This window comes from Mesitornis unicolor, unplaced genomic scaffold (assembly GCF_000695765.1).
Source record: "Mesitornis unicolor isolate BGI_N332 unplaced genomic scaffold, ASM69576v1 scaffold33941, whole genome shotgun sequence".
In the NCBI taxonomy this organism is placed as follows: domain Eukaryota; kingdom Metazoa; phylum Chordata; class Aves; order Mesitornithiformes; family Mesitornithidae; genus Mesitornis; species Mesitornis unicolor.
In genome coordinates, this window is record NW_010162330.1 from 89,478 (window position 1) to 105,485 (window position 16,008).

Below are 16,008 nucleotides of genomic sequence, written 5' to 3' on the forward strand. Positions count from 1 at the left end.
TTTACTTTACTGCTACTCCTGTTTGTCTCAGGTGGCCTCGCATGAAAAAAGCTCTCCTTTTATGATGCAATACCTGGGACCAGGTGAGGCCCTGACTCTGCAGATAACCCAACCAAGGGGCAGGAGCAGCTTGTGTTCCTATTGACAGTGCATGTACCAGTAAATACCACCCTCCAGGGTATTCTCAGTAAACACACAGCCATCTCCAGCTTCTAAGATACACACACAAGCACTTGCTTTACCCGACACTGAACTCACACCTCACAAACAAATTATTTAACTACTCTATCCCCCAAGGAAGACAGTGATCATTTCAAATGCAGCTCCCTGCTCGTCTCTCACATACACGCAACGGCCTGATAGGTTAAATGCTGCCATTTAATTACAGTAATGGAAGCTGCTATTTTTTGGTTCCCTTGAATCCTCTCTCGCTCTCTTTTTTAAACACAGACAGAGTCATCTTTTAAACATGTATTTTATATTTCTGAGTTTAACAGCTGCATTCTGCTGGTTACTCGAAGAGCAAGAGCAATGATATTCTGATATTCTCTGTACCTCTGAAGGAGCAGCCTTTTAAATGCTACATGAAGAGGAAGACAGGTTGGGGGTGATTCTGTAAGAAGGGATACAGGCTCACATTGCAGAGGCCAATCTGCCCCTTCATTTGCTTAGATGGGTTGTGTTGATTTTATTGAACAAAACCAGCTCAACCTCCTCCACCCACCACAAGCAGCTGGGGCCTGGAGAGGATAAACACGAAAATGTTTTGAGTCATTTTACTGAAAATGCTATGAACATCAGTACCTTACACTGACAGTATGACACAGTATGGTTATATTTATATATATAAGACTGGGAGTCAAAATTCTCTCAGATCTCACTGTTCTTAATACATCTGACTAAGTTTCCCCATCTAAAATGGGGATGGTATTTCCTCTGTTTCCCACTGAAATTTGAAGTTTGCACACTGTTTGGAGAATGTAAAGGTCTAACAAAGAAGAGAAAATGTAGTAAGAAGTACAGTAAATCAATCTTATAATCTTGCCATTGCACAAAAGGTGTCACCAGTTTAGTTAGTTAGTATTTGTAGAGTACTTCGAATATGCAAAGTGGTATAAAATTATGGGATATACATTTGTTAAATTCTTGAGCATGCTGCAAAACACCTTTTTTTTCCCTCAAGTGAATTCAGGAAGGAGGCTGTAAGTGGCCAAAGACTAGAGGGTTATGATTCTTTATTGAAGGAGGACATGTTACACAGAATTACATGGATAGCACAATAACTATTCGTAGATTTTACATTTCTTTATTGCGTGGCAATTAGAAAAAAATCCAGAAGCAAAGCATAAGTACTTCCAAGTCTAAATAAATTCTTACCTATGCTAAGGGCAGAACACTCCTAGAAAAATGCCCATATTACACCTGTCCTCAGCTTTATTTGTTCTCTAAATGTGAAAAGCTTATTTATTTGTTCTGGGGCAGTTGGCTCACAGTCAGCCAGCCACCCATGCAGGGATATTGCCCATCTTCATCCTCTGGTACGAATATCCACTGGTGTGTCTTAAGGACAGAATCTTAAAAGGTGAGGCAAGGCAGAGACAAAGACGAATTTAATTTTATCACCATAAAAAGGGACATTTCCACATGGGCAGCAAGGACATGAATATCATGTGTATGCGGGGGCGGGGGGATTATAAACGCATTTTTGGCGAAATTCAATAAAGCTGATTCCACTGCATAAGGTCAGCAATTTACTTTTAAAAAATGATATGATTGCAACTTTTAATATAACCCATGTATTTGCTGCAAGATGCTCTAGAAGATTGTGTAATGTAACCACCCGACCTCTCCACAGGAGCAGAGATCACCCCATTTACCCTTTATTGTCTTGCTAAAAGCAATGCACATTTGCACAGTATGACAAAGTCAACAGCTTTTACTTCAGAAAGCCTCAGATTTCATTGAGAATGAATTCTCTGCTCTCCTCCTAGAGTGGAGCCTGCACCAGGTTCCATCAGAAAGAGCAGGAAAAAAAAGAACCAAAGACTGAACTCCCCTTTTAGCAAAGGAAATAATGATCGCACTCCAGACTAAAGTTAAGAGGGAACAGTATGTAGCACAAAAGCAAATAGTAGGATTTCACGTTCCCAGGAACCCAAGACATAGTTTTAAACAGGGTAGAAATGCTGTCTAAGGGAACCTAGAGAATTATCTCATCTAGGAACTTATTTTATCTTTCCTAGCAGGAAAGTATCATTAGGTCTGAGATGGATTTCAGCAGAAGAGCAACACAGATTATCCTAATTACACTCCCTGTTCCAGCCCCAAGAGAGAAGGCTGTCTCTTTAGACTTAGCATACCAGGTTCATTCATGGAGCAGATCAGGAACTGAATCCCTGCACTTGCTCCAGGAAGACTGTGGGAAAACTCTGGGCTGGATGACCATGAAGAGCAAATTCCTTCTATCACAAAAATATTTTTATACAAACGTACATAGATTTCTTCAGCTGTCTCAAGGTGAAGCTTGCTTCAAAGGTCAAAGCTGCAGGGCTGGATTAGGATTGCACGCAATCTGCCTGAGCCTTGACATTTTGACATTCTAACGTTTGCAGCTCTCCCCTCCTGTACACAGCTGAGGGAAGTAAATTCTCAACCTCTCTGCAAGTGTGGCTTTTACTGCAGCAAGCAACTTCAAAAATCACAGGCTGCAGCACCAAGAACTCTGAAACAAGCATATCAAAGCAGTTTATAAACATACCTAACATTAATCTTACTAAGTCAATAATGCAAAAGTGGTCATTAACCCTATTTTACAGATGGGCAAGCTGAGAACAAGTGACTTGCCCAAAGCCAAGCAAGTAGTCATAGCTCAGATCTCCAGTGCCTGCTCTGAGATTGTAGCTACAGAAGCTACTTTCTTTTGCCACTCTGCACTTACTCCCACTTGAAAACATGATAAATAAATTATTAAATTTACAAGTCAGACTTAGGTTCTGGGTCTTTTCTGCTCATCACTAAGGCTAAAAATTTCAGGACTCAGAATGTAATTGAGTATTTTAGCATGGTCTTCCAGAACAGACTTTAACTCACTTTGCTGTAATCATATTGGTTTTTCAATGCTACCAGGAATGGAAATATTATTTCGACAGTAAACAAGGCAGATATGACTCAAAACACACTCAGTGAGCAATAGGAGTTAATTTTGCAAAGCCATTTTTAACGGCTCTTTTACATTACATAGTTACTGTCAGATAGCCAAGTGGAGAAACATCATTAAACCCATGACATTCCAATTATTCGTTAAAATTAAGCTTACAACCCATATTTTGTAGCATACACAACTTCCTGGGCACCAAACCGATCTGTTCCAATTTATCAATAATTTTCAAGCTACAAAAACATGGCAAAGGTGATTCCGGACTCTTCACTGAAATCATGAGGGATTTCTGTGACCCAATAGAAACAGGAGATGTAGCAGACTGCTTACCCAAAACACCCTACATAAATCACCTCTCTTGTTCTGTGAAGTATAGATCTAAATGGCTCAAGATCACTGTAGGCTGAGCCTGAAGTGTGCAAGGAAGGTTATTATCACTAATGTGACTTGTACTCCCTGTCACAGAACACATATACTGGCATTTAGAGGATGTAAAATTTGAGAGGTGCTCTCTCAATAGCTTTTTCACAACATCATTAAACATCAAAGGGGTGCCTCTTGTGATGCACCTTCTCAACACTTCACACAGAAACCAAAGAGAAAGTCACTGAGATTTTCATGTTTCTAACGCTAAATAGCAGAACCTTTATCAAAGCCCTTGAAAATAATCTTGCTTAAACCAATACACTGTGTAGACTGGTAGGCGTTGTTTTCCATTATGTTTTTTCCTTCCACTCCCTTTAAATAGGCCCAAGTCGGACTTTCTCCCTCATGTTCATCCACATACTGAGTTCAGAGCCAGTAGTCTGGAGAATTCAAACCAAATGTGCAAGTACAAAATGGTGCAAGCTGACAAGCTTGTTGGAGCTACCCAGCGACAACAGTGATGTATTTTCTTGCTGGTGAAAAGCACTTCTATGAAAGAATTCTTTACTTCCAAGAAGAGCTGATCAACACATTTCTAGAACTTAATACAGAAAGTGTTTCTTAAAAAAACCCCAGACTGTTCAGGAGAAAAGTAATGATTTCGTAACAACTCAAAAAACATTTTTCCAAATATTTTCACTGTAATAATAGGGTACATATAATATTATTCTATCAAACTCTTATTATCAGTTACAATAGTAAAGCTTCAGTCTAATCAATACAGAGTGATTTGATAGTCTATAATATTTCATTTGAAAAAAAACAACTCTGTGATCTTAAATGTTAATCCCTATTTAATATAAAAACAAACTTCCAAATCTCAGAATTTCCACTGGGATAGAAATGTGTTGTTCAACCTAGTTTCTAGATACCACTGAGCTATAAAAAACCAATTGTTATAAAACAACAAAATGTACACTGAATATAGTGTTGTACTAAAATACCAAACTCACTTGTAAGTGACTATCATCTCTATCAAACACACACACACACTTTTCTTAATCATCTGGCTATTATAAACATTAAAAGGTAGCACACAGAAAGGATTGCCTTCCTTTGTACACTGTGTCACATGGCTAGTTTCACTTAAACTAACGTCAGGTGTTTTCGTGCCCTCTCTTGAATTACCAGTGACTGAGACAAGAGCCAAAGACGAGATCTGACCTGATTTCTCCATGTGGATAGTGATTAAATAGATTACTTCCTTCCAAATCTTGAGGAATGATAGCGAAGGCTTTCTATCAGCTCTAAAGGTTTTCTTCCAAAAGCCCTGACAACTCCAAAGAACAGCCATATCTGATTCCCTGGGATGTCCTAAGGTTGATCAGTTTATCACATTTTGCTCACGCTACTGCTGCAGGTCTCTTCCTGCCAAAGAAGCCAATAAAATCTGTAAAGTTCATGACAGTCTCAGATAACACAAATTGTGGTAAAATTGATGGGGGAAAAGACTCAGCATGATGAATAGCCTGGTACTGAACAGCAAGTGACAGATATGCAGATGGAAGACTGGCAGGACAGGGAGGCATCTCCTTCACAGCAGATGGATAAGAGATTCTCAATCATTTTCAGGAAGAAAAAAGAAGGCAACTAATACAAGATACAGAACTGTGGAACTAATTTCTGGATCACGAGCCCATCTATTCTTCTGGATTACGAGACTCTAGCAGTGGAAATCTTCCCTGTATGTTGAACATTATCAGCACTGGGCAAACATAGCAAAGTGCCAAAAACGGATGTGACTACCGATAATGCTGATTCAGACAGGAACTGTTGTGAGTTTGCTAGCAATGAAAGCATTCATTCTCTCAATCTTCAGGTCTCTATTAAGTTCCTTGGGGACAACCAGATTTCCCCATTTATGCAGGGTTGTACTGACCCACAGCTTGGAAGGGAGGTACTTAAAGAACAAACTGGTAGCATGAACAGGTGTAGGACATATTTTTCTTTAACCTAAGCAAAATATTGTAAGGCACGTTAGCTGTCTTTCAAAGTCATAAACACAGGCCCAAGCATCTTTAGTAATTAAATATCCCATAGTGCTTTTCAAGAATCTTAGTAAATTTTTTACCCAGTAATTACATTCTGTATCCCTAAAGCTCCCCTTTGCAAGATCACTTAGATAAAGTATTCCTCATTTCCTCTCCTAAAAACCATGTAGTGATGTTAAGCAGCTGCTGTCCTCTACCTCAGAGGTGGATGCTTTTTAGCAAAAAGCATGGTGAGAACTAGATAAACCTATACACACCATCAAATGTGCTCCATGCTGCAAAGTTTCAATGGTTAATGGGTGCAGTGTGATCTAAGATCCTCAAATGAAAAGCATTATGAGAATGTAGAATGCACTGACTTCCGTTTAACCCGTACAGTCATTTCTGTAAGTCTACACAAGCTGTTTGACTGACTTTGTGCTACTTGAACACCTGTTCTAAACTTCTTTAATAATCAGAAAGCACATCCTCCCTGGTTCTATCTATGCTAGTGAACTTTCACTCCTCGTGTGTTAAAGCATTTTGTTCTAGTTATCTGAATTAGAGGTCTCGCCTGTAGCTTTGCAAGTGCAAGTGATGAGGCACAAAACACTTAGACAGCGAGAGAACAAGTTACCCGATCTGCAACTACAATACAGGACAAGCATTCAGTCACACAATCAGTTTGCAGTGAAGTCTTCACTCCTTTTCTTCACCACCTCTTAAATCCACATAGTGTCAACAAGCTTGAAGAGAAGGACAAGTCATCCAGCATTCCTTGAACAGTCTACACTTAGAGCCTAATCACACATTCTTGTATGGTCATTTCTAGAAAAGCACAAGGTTTGGAGGGCCATAGCAGTTTGCCCAATAGGTATTTTGACAGCACAGGGTACTAACTACGGGTTTTTTTGTATGAGTTGTCACTGGACTCTGTTGGCTCGCATTGTATTTTCCTCTCAAGGAAAAGCTTTGTAAAAACTGTTCGAGCTTCACTGAGACATGTTTAAAAAATTAATTACAAAGTAAAGCTGAAGGAGAAAATTAATTTTGGAAACACAAGAGGTTACTTTTCTTTTCCTCCCTTTTCTGGAAGTGGGGGAGGAAAGGCAGTTATTTTCATCTTCATGCTGGGGGCAGGAGTTGGGAGCTGTCCAGTCGATAACCTGGCCATCAGAACAAGGTTTGTAATTAAAAGGTCAGTGACCTGGAAAGCTGGGGCCTCACTCTCAGGGCTTCTCAGTAATGACGGCGCTATTAAATTAAGACTGTTATGAAATCAATGCTAAAAAAGCTTTCATGGTAACGAGATTCCATTCAAGGACATGCAAACTGCCTCATGAAATGGACTTAAATTATAAAAAAGAAAAGTAATAAAAGAGGGTTAAATTAAAATCTGCTGAAGAATTTACTTCCTCTAAAGCCCTCCAGCAGTGGGCTGTGCCCCCTTCTCTCAGGTCCTCAAGGTGATCCACTTGGGTTTCTTTGGCAAAGAAGAAAAGACAGGGGTTCAACGTCCAAGAATGCAGACTACAGAAAGAGGAAGAAAATTAAGGCAGTTTTCTACTGGAGATTCAGGAGCTGATTCTGGGACATTTGTTTCCAGAGAGTCAAGTATCTCTGAGCTCTGATTAGAAAGGGACACATACATTAAATAATTTATTAATCTTTTCAGAAATCACCATAGTCATCTCGACACTGGAAAATTTTTCTGGAACTCTGACGCACTGCAAAAAGCTGTGCAAGACCTACAGGAAAATCTTGTGTAGTAACTCACTTCCTACCAGCCAACGTAATGAAACAGGTTAGCAGATACAACACGTAAAAGGGCAATTCTTCCAACAACCTCCAACTCATTTCACCAACCAAGAGTGTCACTGCTTTTGGAAGCATGTAGCCCACCATGTCACATATATATGCAGAAGACCAATCCAGGTAGCACATCTTCTGAAGATTGTTCAACCTTCTGGGTGGGCATTTTCCCAATATAACTCAACAATTATACATTTACTTGCGGTAATTCATTTCTCTTCTCCCACCACTATAATTTCTGAGCTCCTCATATGCTTTTGTCTGTTCCCACAATCTCCCTCCAGGAAGGCATTACTGTACTTGTTTTACAGAAGAAGAGAACAAGCAACTAAGAAAAAAAGTTCTTTATCCACAATAAGTCTGTAACCTAGCAGTTTTTCCTTTTCCTGCCCCAAAAGACTAGCACCCTAAAAAACCAGAACTGCACATGTATAGTGCACTTCTACTCCCTTTCTCTATCTTGCCAGAAGTTACAGATTCAGAGTACACAAAATTAACAAGCCACATGAGTTACCGGATGGGTAACTGAGCAGTACAGGACATCTGAGGCACAACAGTTAGATGACAGACACATTTCCACAAGGGTTTAAACCCCACATGCTGTCTAATTACTCCCAAGGCGCCGCTGATTCTGTGGCATGTCATCAGCAGAACCAGCGAGTTGGACAAAAAACAAACAGCATCTTTTTTTCCTTTCTTTTCTCTCAGATACTCTGAGGGGAAACAGCTGTTTTTCCCTTCATCTGAAGAAGTTCATGATAAAAAGGAGGAAATGTCATAAATTACACAAAATGCCAGTGTAAGCTTCAAAGAAAATGATAAATGATTCTAATAACTTCATGTTTCTCATTAATGCCGCTGTATTTGGGAGTTTAAAAGTGCTTAAGACAACAGAGAAATCTCATCCAACTTTTGAAAGACCTTTTACAAATCCAGGACACCCTCGCTCTCCCAGCTGTCATCAACATTATCATCCCATGTTCTGGAGAGAGCAGTTCAGCAAACCCCTGACCTGCAAGAAACCAGGAAAGCCTACTTTCAGCCTCTGCAACTTGCTGTTTCACAGGAAACCAAACCCAGCCCAGCTGATGATTCTGAAGAAACTTTCATTACTCACTGCACTGAAACGTATTAAACAAAGCTCAGGTCCTATATTAAATATTAAATAATATTAAAAGGAAATAAAGTTTGATTGGCCTTTTTTAGGAAGGAGATGCTTATAAAAGAGAATTAAAAAATTATAATTCAAGGCAGAACCATCTCTGCAAGTCTCAGAAGTGAAATTTCTTGGGGAAAGTCAGGGTTGCAAGACCTGAAAGCTCCCCCACAGCTAATCCTATCCCTGCAGTTTACACAGGCTGTAGCTGGGGTGGAAGAAGGCTCCTCCTGCAGGGGTAATGCACCTGGTCTTTTCCCTCCACGCTCACAGACACAAGGTGATCCAGCACCACCCTCTCTACTGCAGGAGTTCTTAACCAGGCTCAGTGAGGAGTCATAGATCTCTCCTGTATGGTTCCACAAAAGTAACTACAAAAGTCAAGTTCATACATGGTACACAACTGTCTACAGGGATGAAGATTCCCCTCCACTGAAATTCTTCTGGGCTCCATAAAAAGATTTTCTACTGCAATTTCTGCTTGAAGAAACTTGGATCTGAGTAACCGAAAAAAATACAAGGGTACCTCTGCATTATCTCCTACAAAGACAATTTTAAAACACTCTTGTAAATGTTTTCTCTACAGAAAGTGCTTTTTTGACTGGCAGTGAGGCCTTCTCTACCAGACAGCCTATCTGTAAAATGGGGATGAACATTATGATTAGGATGAGAATGACTGTGTATTGGAGAACAGGGGGAATAGCCTACCAAACCACATAATCCTTCATTTACTCAGGACTAAACTAGCCACATCTACATTTCAAGAATAATTACCTCCATCTGCTAGAGCACATAGGTACCACGACAGTATGTACCTTCTGCTCTCGAGCACTGAACAGAGGTCATGTTGTGAGCTCAGTGGTCAGATTCCATATGGATACATTTCCAGTGACTGCTGGGTACGGGCATTACCGGACTCTGCTCCTTCCTATCTCCTACTGTTAAGTTTTCAAATAAACAATTAGCACAAAGGGAAGGAGGGCTAATTAACAAACAGGAACAAACAAACAGCTCTACCAAACTGTTTCTGCTCTTTAGTAATTATTAGCCCAGTAATTCATAAGAAGTATTAGTTAGGCCACAGTTTCTCTGTGCCTCCATCTCCCCACCCTTCCTCTTCTCCCAGTCAGGGATTTATTAAAATTAAACAGATTAGATGGAGCTCCTGATACTAAAAACTGTTCAGCAAAGCCTGCGGTGGGGAAGTGCAGAGCAAACACCAGAGACATTTGTCTCTAAATTGCTCTAAATACCTTCTGCAAATGAAATTCTAACCCAGCTGTGTTGAGAGAGAAAATGAGGAATAACTGGTCATTGTCAGCACAGGAGAAGATCAGGCAGTTATAATATTGCACGATATACTGGGGGCTAAGGATCTCTCAGCAACAATAGATTTTGTATCAGGTTACCCCGGGTAATCAGCACAGCTTTTAGGCTCAGCTTTCCCTTGCTTCATTGCTTCGATGATAGAGTTGAAATCCCCAAGCTTTTATGATTAATTACTCCCTGTAGGTCCACATATTTCAAGGAAAAACTCATGGAGCACAGCGGCCAACAGGCTCCAAATTTTAATGCCATCCTGATGGCAGGGCAGGGCAAGCAACATACCTATGTGATTGGAATGTTCTCTAACTGGCACTAGGACAAGCAGTGAGAGGATCACACTCAAAATGACGTACCCATGAAGTACTTGTCATGACATCATTGCTACAGGACAAGACTGCCATTCCCTTCTAGGTCCTTTGTTATTCAAGAGGAGTAAAGTGGTGCATAAACTTGAACTCTCCATCTCATTACATCAGGTCTCAGGCGTCTCAACAAACAGTTCATAACGCCAAACAGAATAATATATATTCCATAGCTTCGCTACTTTTCAAAACTCAAGATCTTTAGCTACAGAATTTGATGTACCCTGAAGTACTTATGACTTCAACATGTAAGTGGGTCATTCCCTTCTACAATTTGGAGTTTGCACTTTCAGTATCATTCGAAGTGCTCCATAGTATATGTAATTAACTCCAAGGTAAGATTGTCCTTATTATTTACATCTTGTGGTAAGGATCCAAGCAATATTGTCCCAGGAGGGTAGCATAATATGCAGTGAACTTCACCTGAAATGCACTGTAAGTTACGGACTAAAAACTTCAGAAATTAAAAAAAAGAACAAAAGATAGTTCCGCTATGAGTCAGAAAGTAAAATAAACTCTCAGTAGGCAATGGCCAAAGTATGTTCCATCTGTCTAAGACGATATAGGATTTGTCAAGATCTGTTCTACCCCTGCTATAGAAAAGGGCTAATCTCAGTCAGTACTTTACCATTTAAGCCTGAAAGTCAGGTTGATCCCAAGCCTGACCTTACCCTGACCTTGTTTACTTTCACCAACTCCTTCGCCCTTCACTCCTCTCTCTGGCTCTCTTCGAAAACATTCGACCTTTTCACCTAGAAGCTGGTCATAGTAAAGCCAATGTCACTACAGTTACAACTGACCATCTAGTCCACAACTGTAAGCCATCCTCATTTCAGAAAAGATCTGATAACAGTTAACCCAAAACCTTCCAATGTGTTGTCTGTATTCCACAGTTCCACATCTGGTGCCAATATTGCTCTAGTCAGTTTGGAAAAAAGAGATTGATATTTCTTACAAACTTAAAATCTTTTTCCAAGACAGACTACTTGCTTTGTCCTTAACATTTACTTTTCCACAGCAATACACTCTGGCTTTACACTAACTCAAGCTCCTTCATCACTGAGATCACAAACTTAAAAGAGCCCATACCTTTCTTCTTCAGAAATGCTCTTCTACTTGCAATAGGACTTTGGCGTACTCGTGGATTCTGTAAAAACTTCACTGCCGTCACAATCTGATGAGGGTAGGAGGATTGGAGAAACAGAAGAGAGAAAAGATGCAAGTTAGGAATGGTTAAATTTCCATTTTACATTATACATTCTGTACTGTGAAGTAAGGCATCACATCTAACACATGGAAGATGGTGTGGAGCTGACACCAATCCAACTTTCAGAAATGGTTCAACAAGCATCAGAGTCTGTGGCTCAACTCTAATCAGACAGCACAATTATGGTATTTCAACCTAGAAGTTTCTTGTTGAATTACTCTTGGAGCAGCTCAACCTGTACAAAATACTCCATTAAGATTCTTAGGCATTTCTGTCATTTATATTGCGATCCTCTTACCTAAGAAGGCTCCTATAGTTGAGGGCAACCTTGAGACAATGCACATGATCTCTAACAGTAGGCTCACTAGTAAGAAAGCTTCCTTTTTATCTGACTTAAAGCTCCCTGCAGATTCTAAGAGATTAAGGCCTTTTCTGCCATCATTCTAATTTACTGAAAGCACTAAATAAACCTCAGTTTGTCACGACTGAAAAAGAAGCAACTTCACACGTTTTGGATCACATAACGAAAGTATCCAAAAAACCACTTTTCATGACATAAATGGGTAGGTGTGTGGCTAAATTTATATTCCACACTGGTAGAAATCACAGATCACTTTAGTCTAAAAACTGACTTGCACATCCTTCTTTAAGGTGACAGCACCTAAAACAAACCACTTCTTCAAACAAAAGGTAAAGTATGGGATAATACTCAATGGCACCAACGACAATGGCACTAGGTCTTTGCATTTCCATTTAGTGCCAATGAAAGGTATTTGATTTTTTTCTTCATATGATTGATCAACTTCCCACATACTCTCCTATACTCTCATACACATTACTATGTGTTGCTACACTCCTGATTCACTTTACTTTTATACAAAGATATCCGTTCTCATTGTGGCATCAGGGGGAGTAATGTGCCTGAAGTTAACAGCACCCAGGAGATGGACACACCCATGTGAACTTGTGAAAGAGATGACTTCCTTCCTCTATAGCTAAAAATACCCACGCATGGAAGAGGTTTTTCTCCCCAAACAGTGGCATAAGCCTTCTTCTAAAATAGTGGTATACGCCAGACCTATGTTAGGTACGTCATGAAGTGTTTCTCTTAAAATACAGTTTCTGGAATTCAATTTCAAAAATGTTTTCAAAACTTTTCACAGCAGAAAAAGAAGAAAAAAATAGCATCACTACTGAAATCACTGAGTTTCACTTTGTGCTTGAATCAAAGCTTTCGAATATACATTTCTGGTCAGAGAGCAAAGTTCTGATGGGTTTAATGGCACTTTCAATGTACTCCTCAGTGCATTCCATCAATGTTTTTTTTCTTTTAAATTGCATCTCTTATTTCTTTAAATACATTAATCAGGCTAGTGTAGGCAAAACGGATCCATTGGACAATGCAATAAACATGAATTATCATCTATCCAACACGCATAATGGCTTAAAAATACATAATAGCAGGTGTAGTTTAAATGATTAGTTATTACACCTGTGGTGGGTCTGATTCAATTGGGGAAAATCATCTTTAATAGGTTAAAAGGTTTAGATCACCAGGCTTCCCTTAAAGTGGCTGTAGAGAGGGTATGATGGAGTACGCTGTCATTACTAATTCATTTAAGAAAAACATGGGGGATACAGCAAAGAACAGCATAAACGAGCGAATCCAATTTAAACATCAGGTAAAGCAGAAAACACCTTTTAAAAAAGCATGATAAATGAATTTGGGAGAGAGATGAAATTGACATATTTATTTTAACGGGAATTTGACAAAGTCCCAGCACACTTCAAAGTTGGGAAGATAAAATGAATGGTGCATTTTTCGCTCTTTTCCTTTTCTTATTTTCCTTCATTTTTTTTCCTGAAGTTTACATTCAGCAATTCTGAACCATAAAATACTACAGCAAAATACCCCACATAAAGTACACTTCGGTTTCATTTATGTGCACTTGATGTGTCTCCAGCTGAAACGCAGGTGACAGGCAAATCACAGATTTAAACTGTGCTGATATTGCTATGCCAGATGCAGAAATATAAAGCGCTCAAACTAATAACCTTAAGATAATATGCTGAATAAGAAAGATGCCCAAATGAGCAGACCAACAGATATGCGAACATATCAAAACCACTTTCCTTCTAACAATAATTACTTGTTTGTTTCTTCAGAAACTCCTTAACACTCCCTCCCACATTTAGTGAGCTAGAGACACAGACACAAAAGGCCTGCAGACCTGAAATTCTGCAGGCTCTCATATTTAATTATTGGGTTTTAAGCATTAAAAACCTGTAAGAAATAAGCACTATTATTCATTGTGCTATTTCAATCACGACCATGTGAACAGTGTATTGATTCTAACTCTTTATTAAAACTTATTTTTGCCTTGTAAAAAATGTAAACATTTCAGTAGTAAATTTCATTCCAAAATAAACTTCTATTTTATCTCTTCCCTGCATCACTTCCTCCATTATTCACAACATTTTTAATCTTGAAACAAAATAAAAGTACAAGCAACAACAAATTTCATAAAAAAGAATCCCGGACATGTATTTCTCCTCCCAATAATCCCAGGCTTCTCATATCTCTGTCTGCATTCACCTCAAAACGTTCCTCCCATGAGTTGAGCCGAAACCTCTTCATTTTTATAATTGATCTTGTATACATGAGCTACTTATGAAGCAATTTTGGTCATGTCAAAATGCCAATATTTTCAACAAACATACACAAGAACTTTCCTACCTTCTATGGATCATTTTCTTTGCACAAACAAGGGCAACTGCAGTCCATAATTTAAACAACAGAAGGAGGAGGAAGATGAGAAGACTTTGCAGCCCCGTCTAGAGCCAAAAAACATCATGCGGCAAATAGCACTCTGACTCAGCTGGTAACATTGTTCCATACTATTTCTGTATCATTTGTAACACTTCTCCAAATTTTTATAGTATTAGGGCATTGCCAAATAGTGCACATTGTATCACTACTCTGATTCTTAGGCTGCCAGCACGCTCTGGCCAGCAAACTGGCTTTATCTAGTGGGTCAGGTACGTATTTCTCTTAATGAATGACGGCGCATTTGGCATTTAAAAGCAACTCAATTCCATCAATCTGCTATCCCACCACCACTTTTTATGCAGTGGTATGATACACAAAGACATATTTCTGACTGGGTGGTGGTGGGTGGAATCCTGCAGGAGGTCTTGTCCTACAGTTTGATTTTTTTTAATTAGAAGATGAATGTAACTGTTCATGGATTATAGTTGTGTCTGTCCAAATTACATAAATTCAGGCCAAATATTCTGCTTCAATGTCAAAGATATAAAACAGAGACAGGAACTTCAATGCAGATGTTGTGGGAGTGTAGCAGGCTCGCAAAATTCTGGGCCAAAGCATAGCACTTTGACGTTACAGCCCTCATTCCTAATTTCCCTCCCTTTTGTGTTAATGAGAAAGGTAAAGCCAGCCTTATTTCTTACTATGCTCAAAGCTGCAGGGTTTCCAATAAAGCAATCTAAGCTACTTTATCAGTTACTAGCACTAGAAAAATAAACGATGACATTTAAAATGCTGTGGCAAATGTCCACTTTCTACCATCTCAGAAACTGCTCACTCAATCAATTAACATAACTGCAAAAGAAAATCACTTTCACTGGTAAAAGTTTCATAGGATTTGGTAACACAGTTCCACGTGGAACACAGAATCAAAAGCTACCAGAAGTGCAACCCGTAAGAGCTCTAATAGATTTCCTAATACTGGGAACCCTCTGTAGGTTATTACTAAACAGCATTTGTTGATAGACTGAGACTTTGAGATGACCTGTGATGTAAAGGTTGGGTCTGAATTATATGTTGCAAGGGATGGTATTTTGTCTTTCTGAGTGGATCTGTATCTGTTTAAATGCAACACTTCTTTTCATTAAGCAGAGGCGGCACAGGCCATGAACTATGCACAGACAGTTTACATTACATGTGCGGAAGCAATCAACACTGGCAATATACATGACGTATGTAAAAGAAGTTGGAATTAATTTTTTTCCAGTGTATTAAAAAATAATAATATGGCAGTATCAACAAACACTCAACCTATTTCAGCCAGAGCAGAAGGCCACAGCTATAGGGCAAATGGAACTGATCAATATATTAGCCTACAGCAACACCCCCTCAGTGTACGGCTGTATGTTTGCAAGGCTCAGAAGATTAAATTGTCTGTGAAAGGTTTCTGCACTCCTACTCTAAAGGAGATACCCAGAATCCTGTTAACAAGCATCAGGCTAAAGCCAACTTACGTTTTAACAAGGGTTGACTTAAAAGCCTGGCACCGCAATGAACAAGAAAACCCCTTCAAACAGAAATGCTGCGTTTTAGCAAGAAATCAGTGCTCTGCCAGGACTAACTTGACAAATATGGTTATCGGTGGCACACGGAAATAGTTGCAAAGCAGCTGTTAATCAGGGAAACACATCATAGAACGCTGATGCTAGCACTCATGAAAAAATGCAAGGGGCTAATTATGAAGCCATATATCTCACTAAAGAGGCACTGTTCCTTAAGATTCCAGGCAGAGCTCTCCCAGAGTTGGGGTCCTGGGACACCACAC

General features: G+C 39.4%; 1 protein-coding gene across 1 annotated transcript in view; it reads right to left on the bottom strand.

Moving 5' to 3' along the window:
* Positions 1 to 11,383, bottom strand: part of PEX14 (peroxisomal biogenesis factor 14) — a gene marked incomplete at its 5' end in the record, with an annotated part of 37,928 nt that extends 26,545 nt beyond the window's left edge. The window contains one exon of the mRNA XM_010193591.1: positions 11,299 to 11,383. Within this exon, the coding sequence (XP_010191893.1) occupies positions 11,299 to 11,383 (85 nt within the window). The remainder of the gene's footprint in view (positions 1 to 11,298) is intronic.
* Positions 11,384 to 16,008: the final 4,625 nt, after the last annotated feature.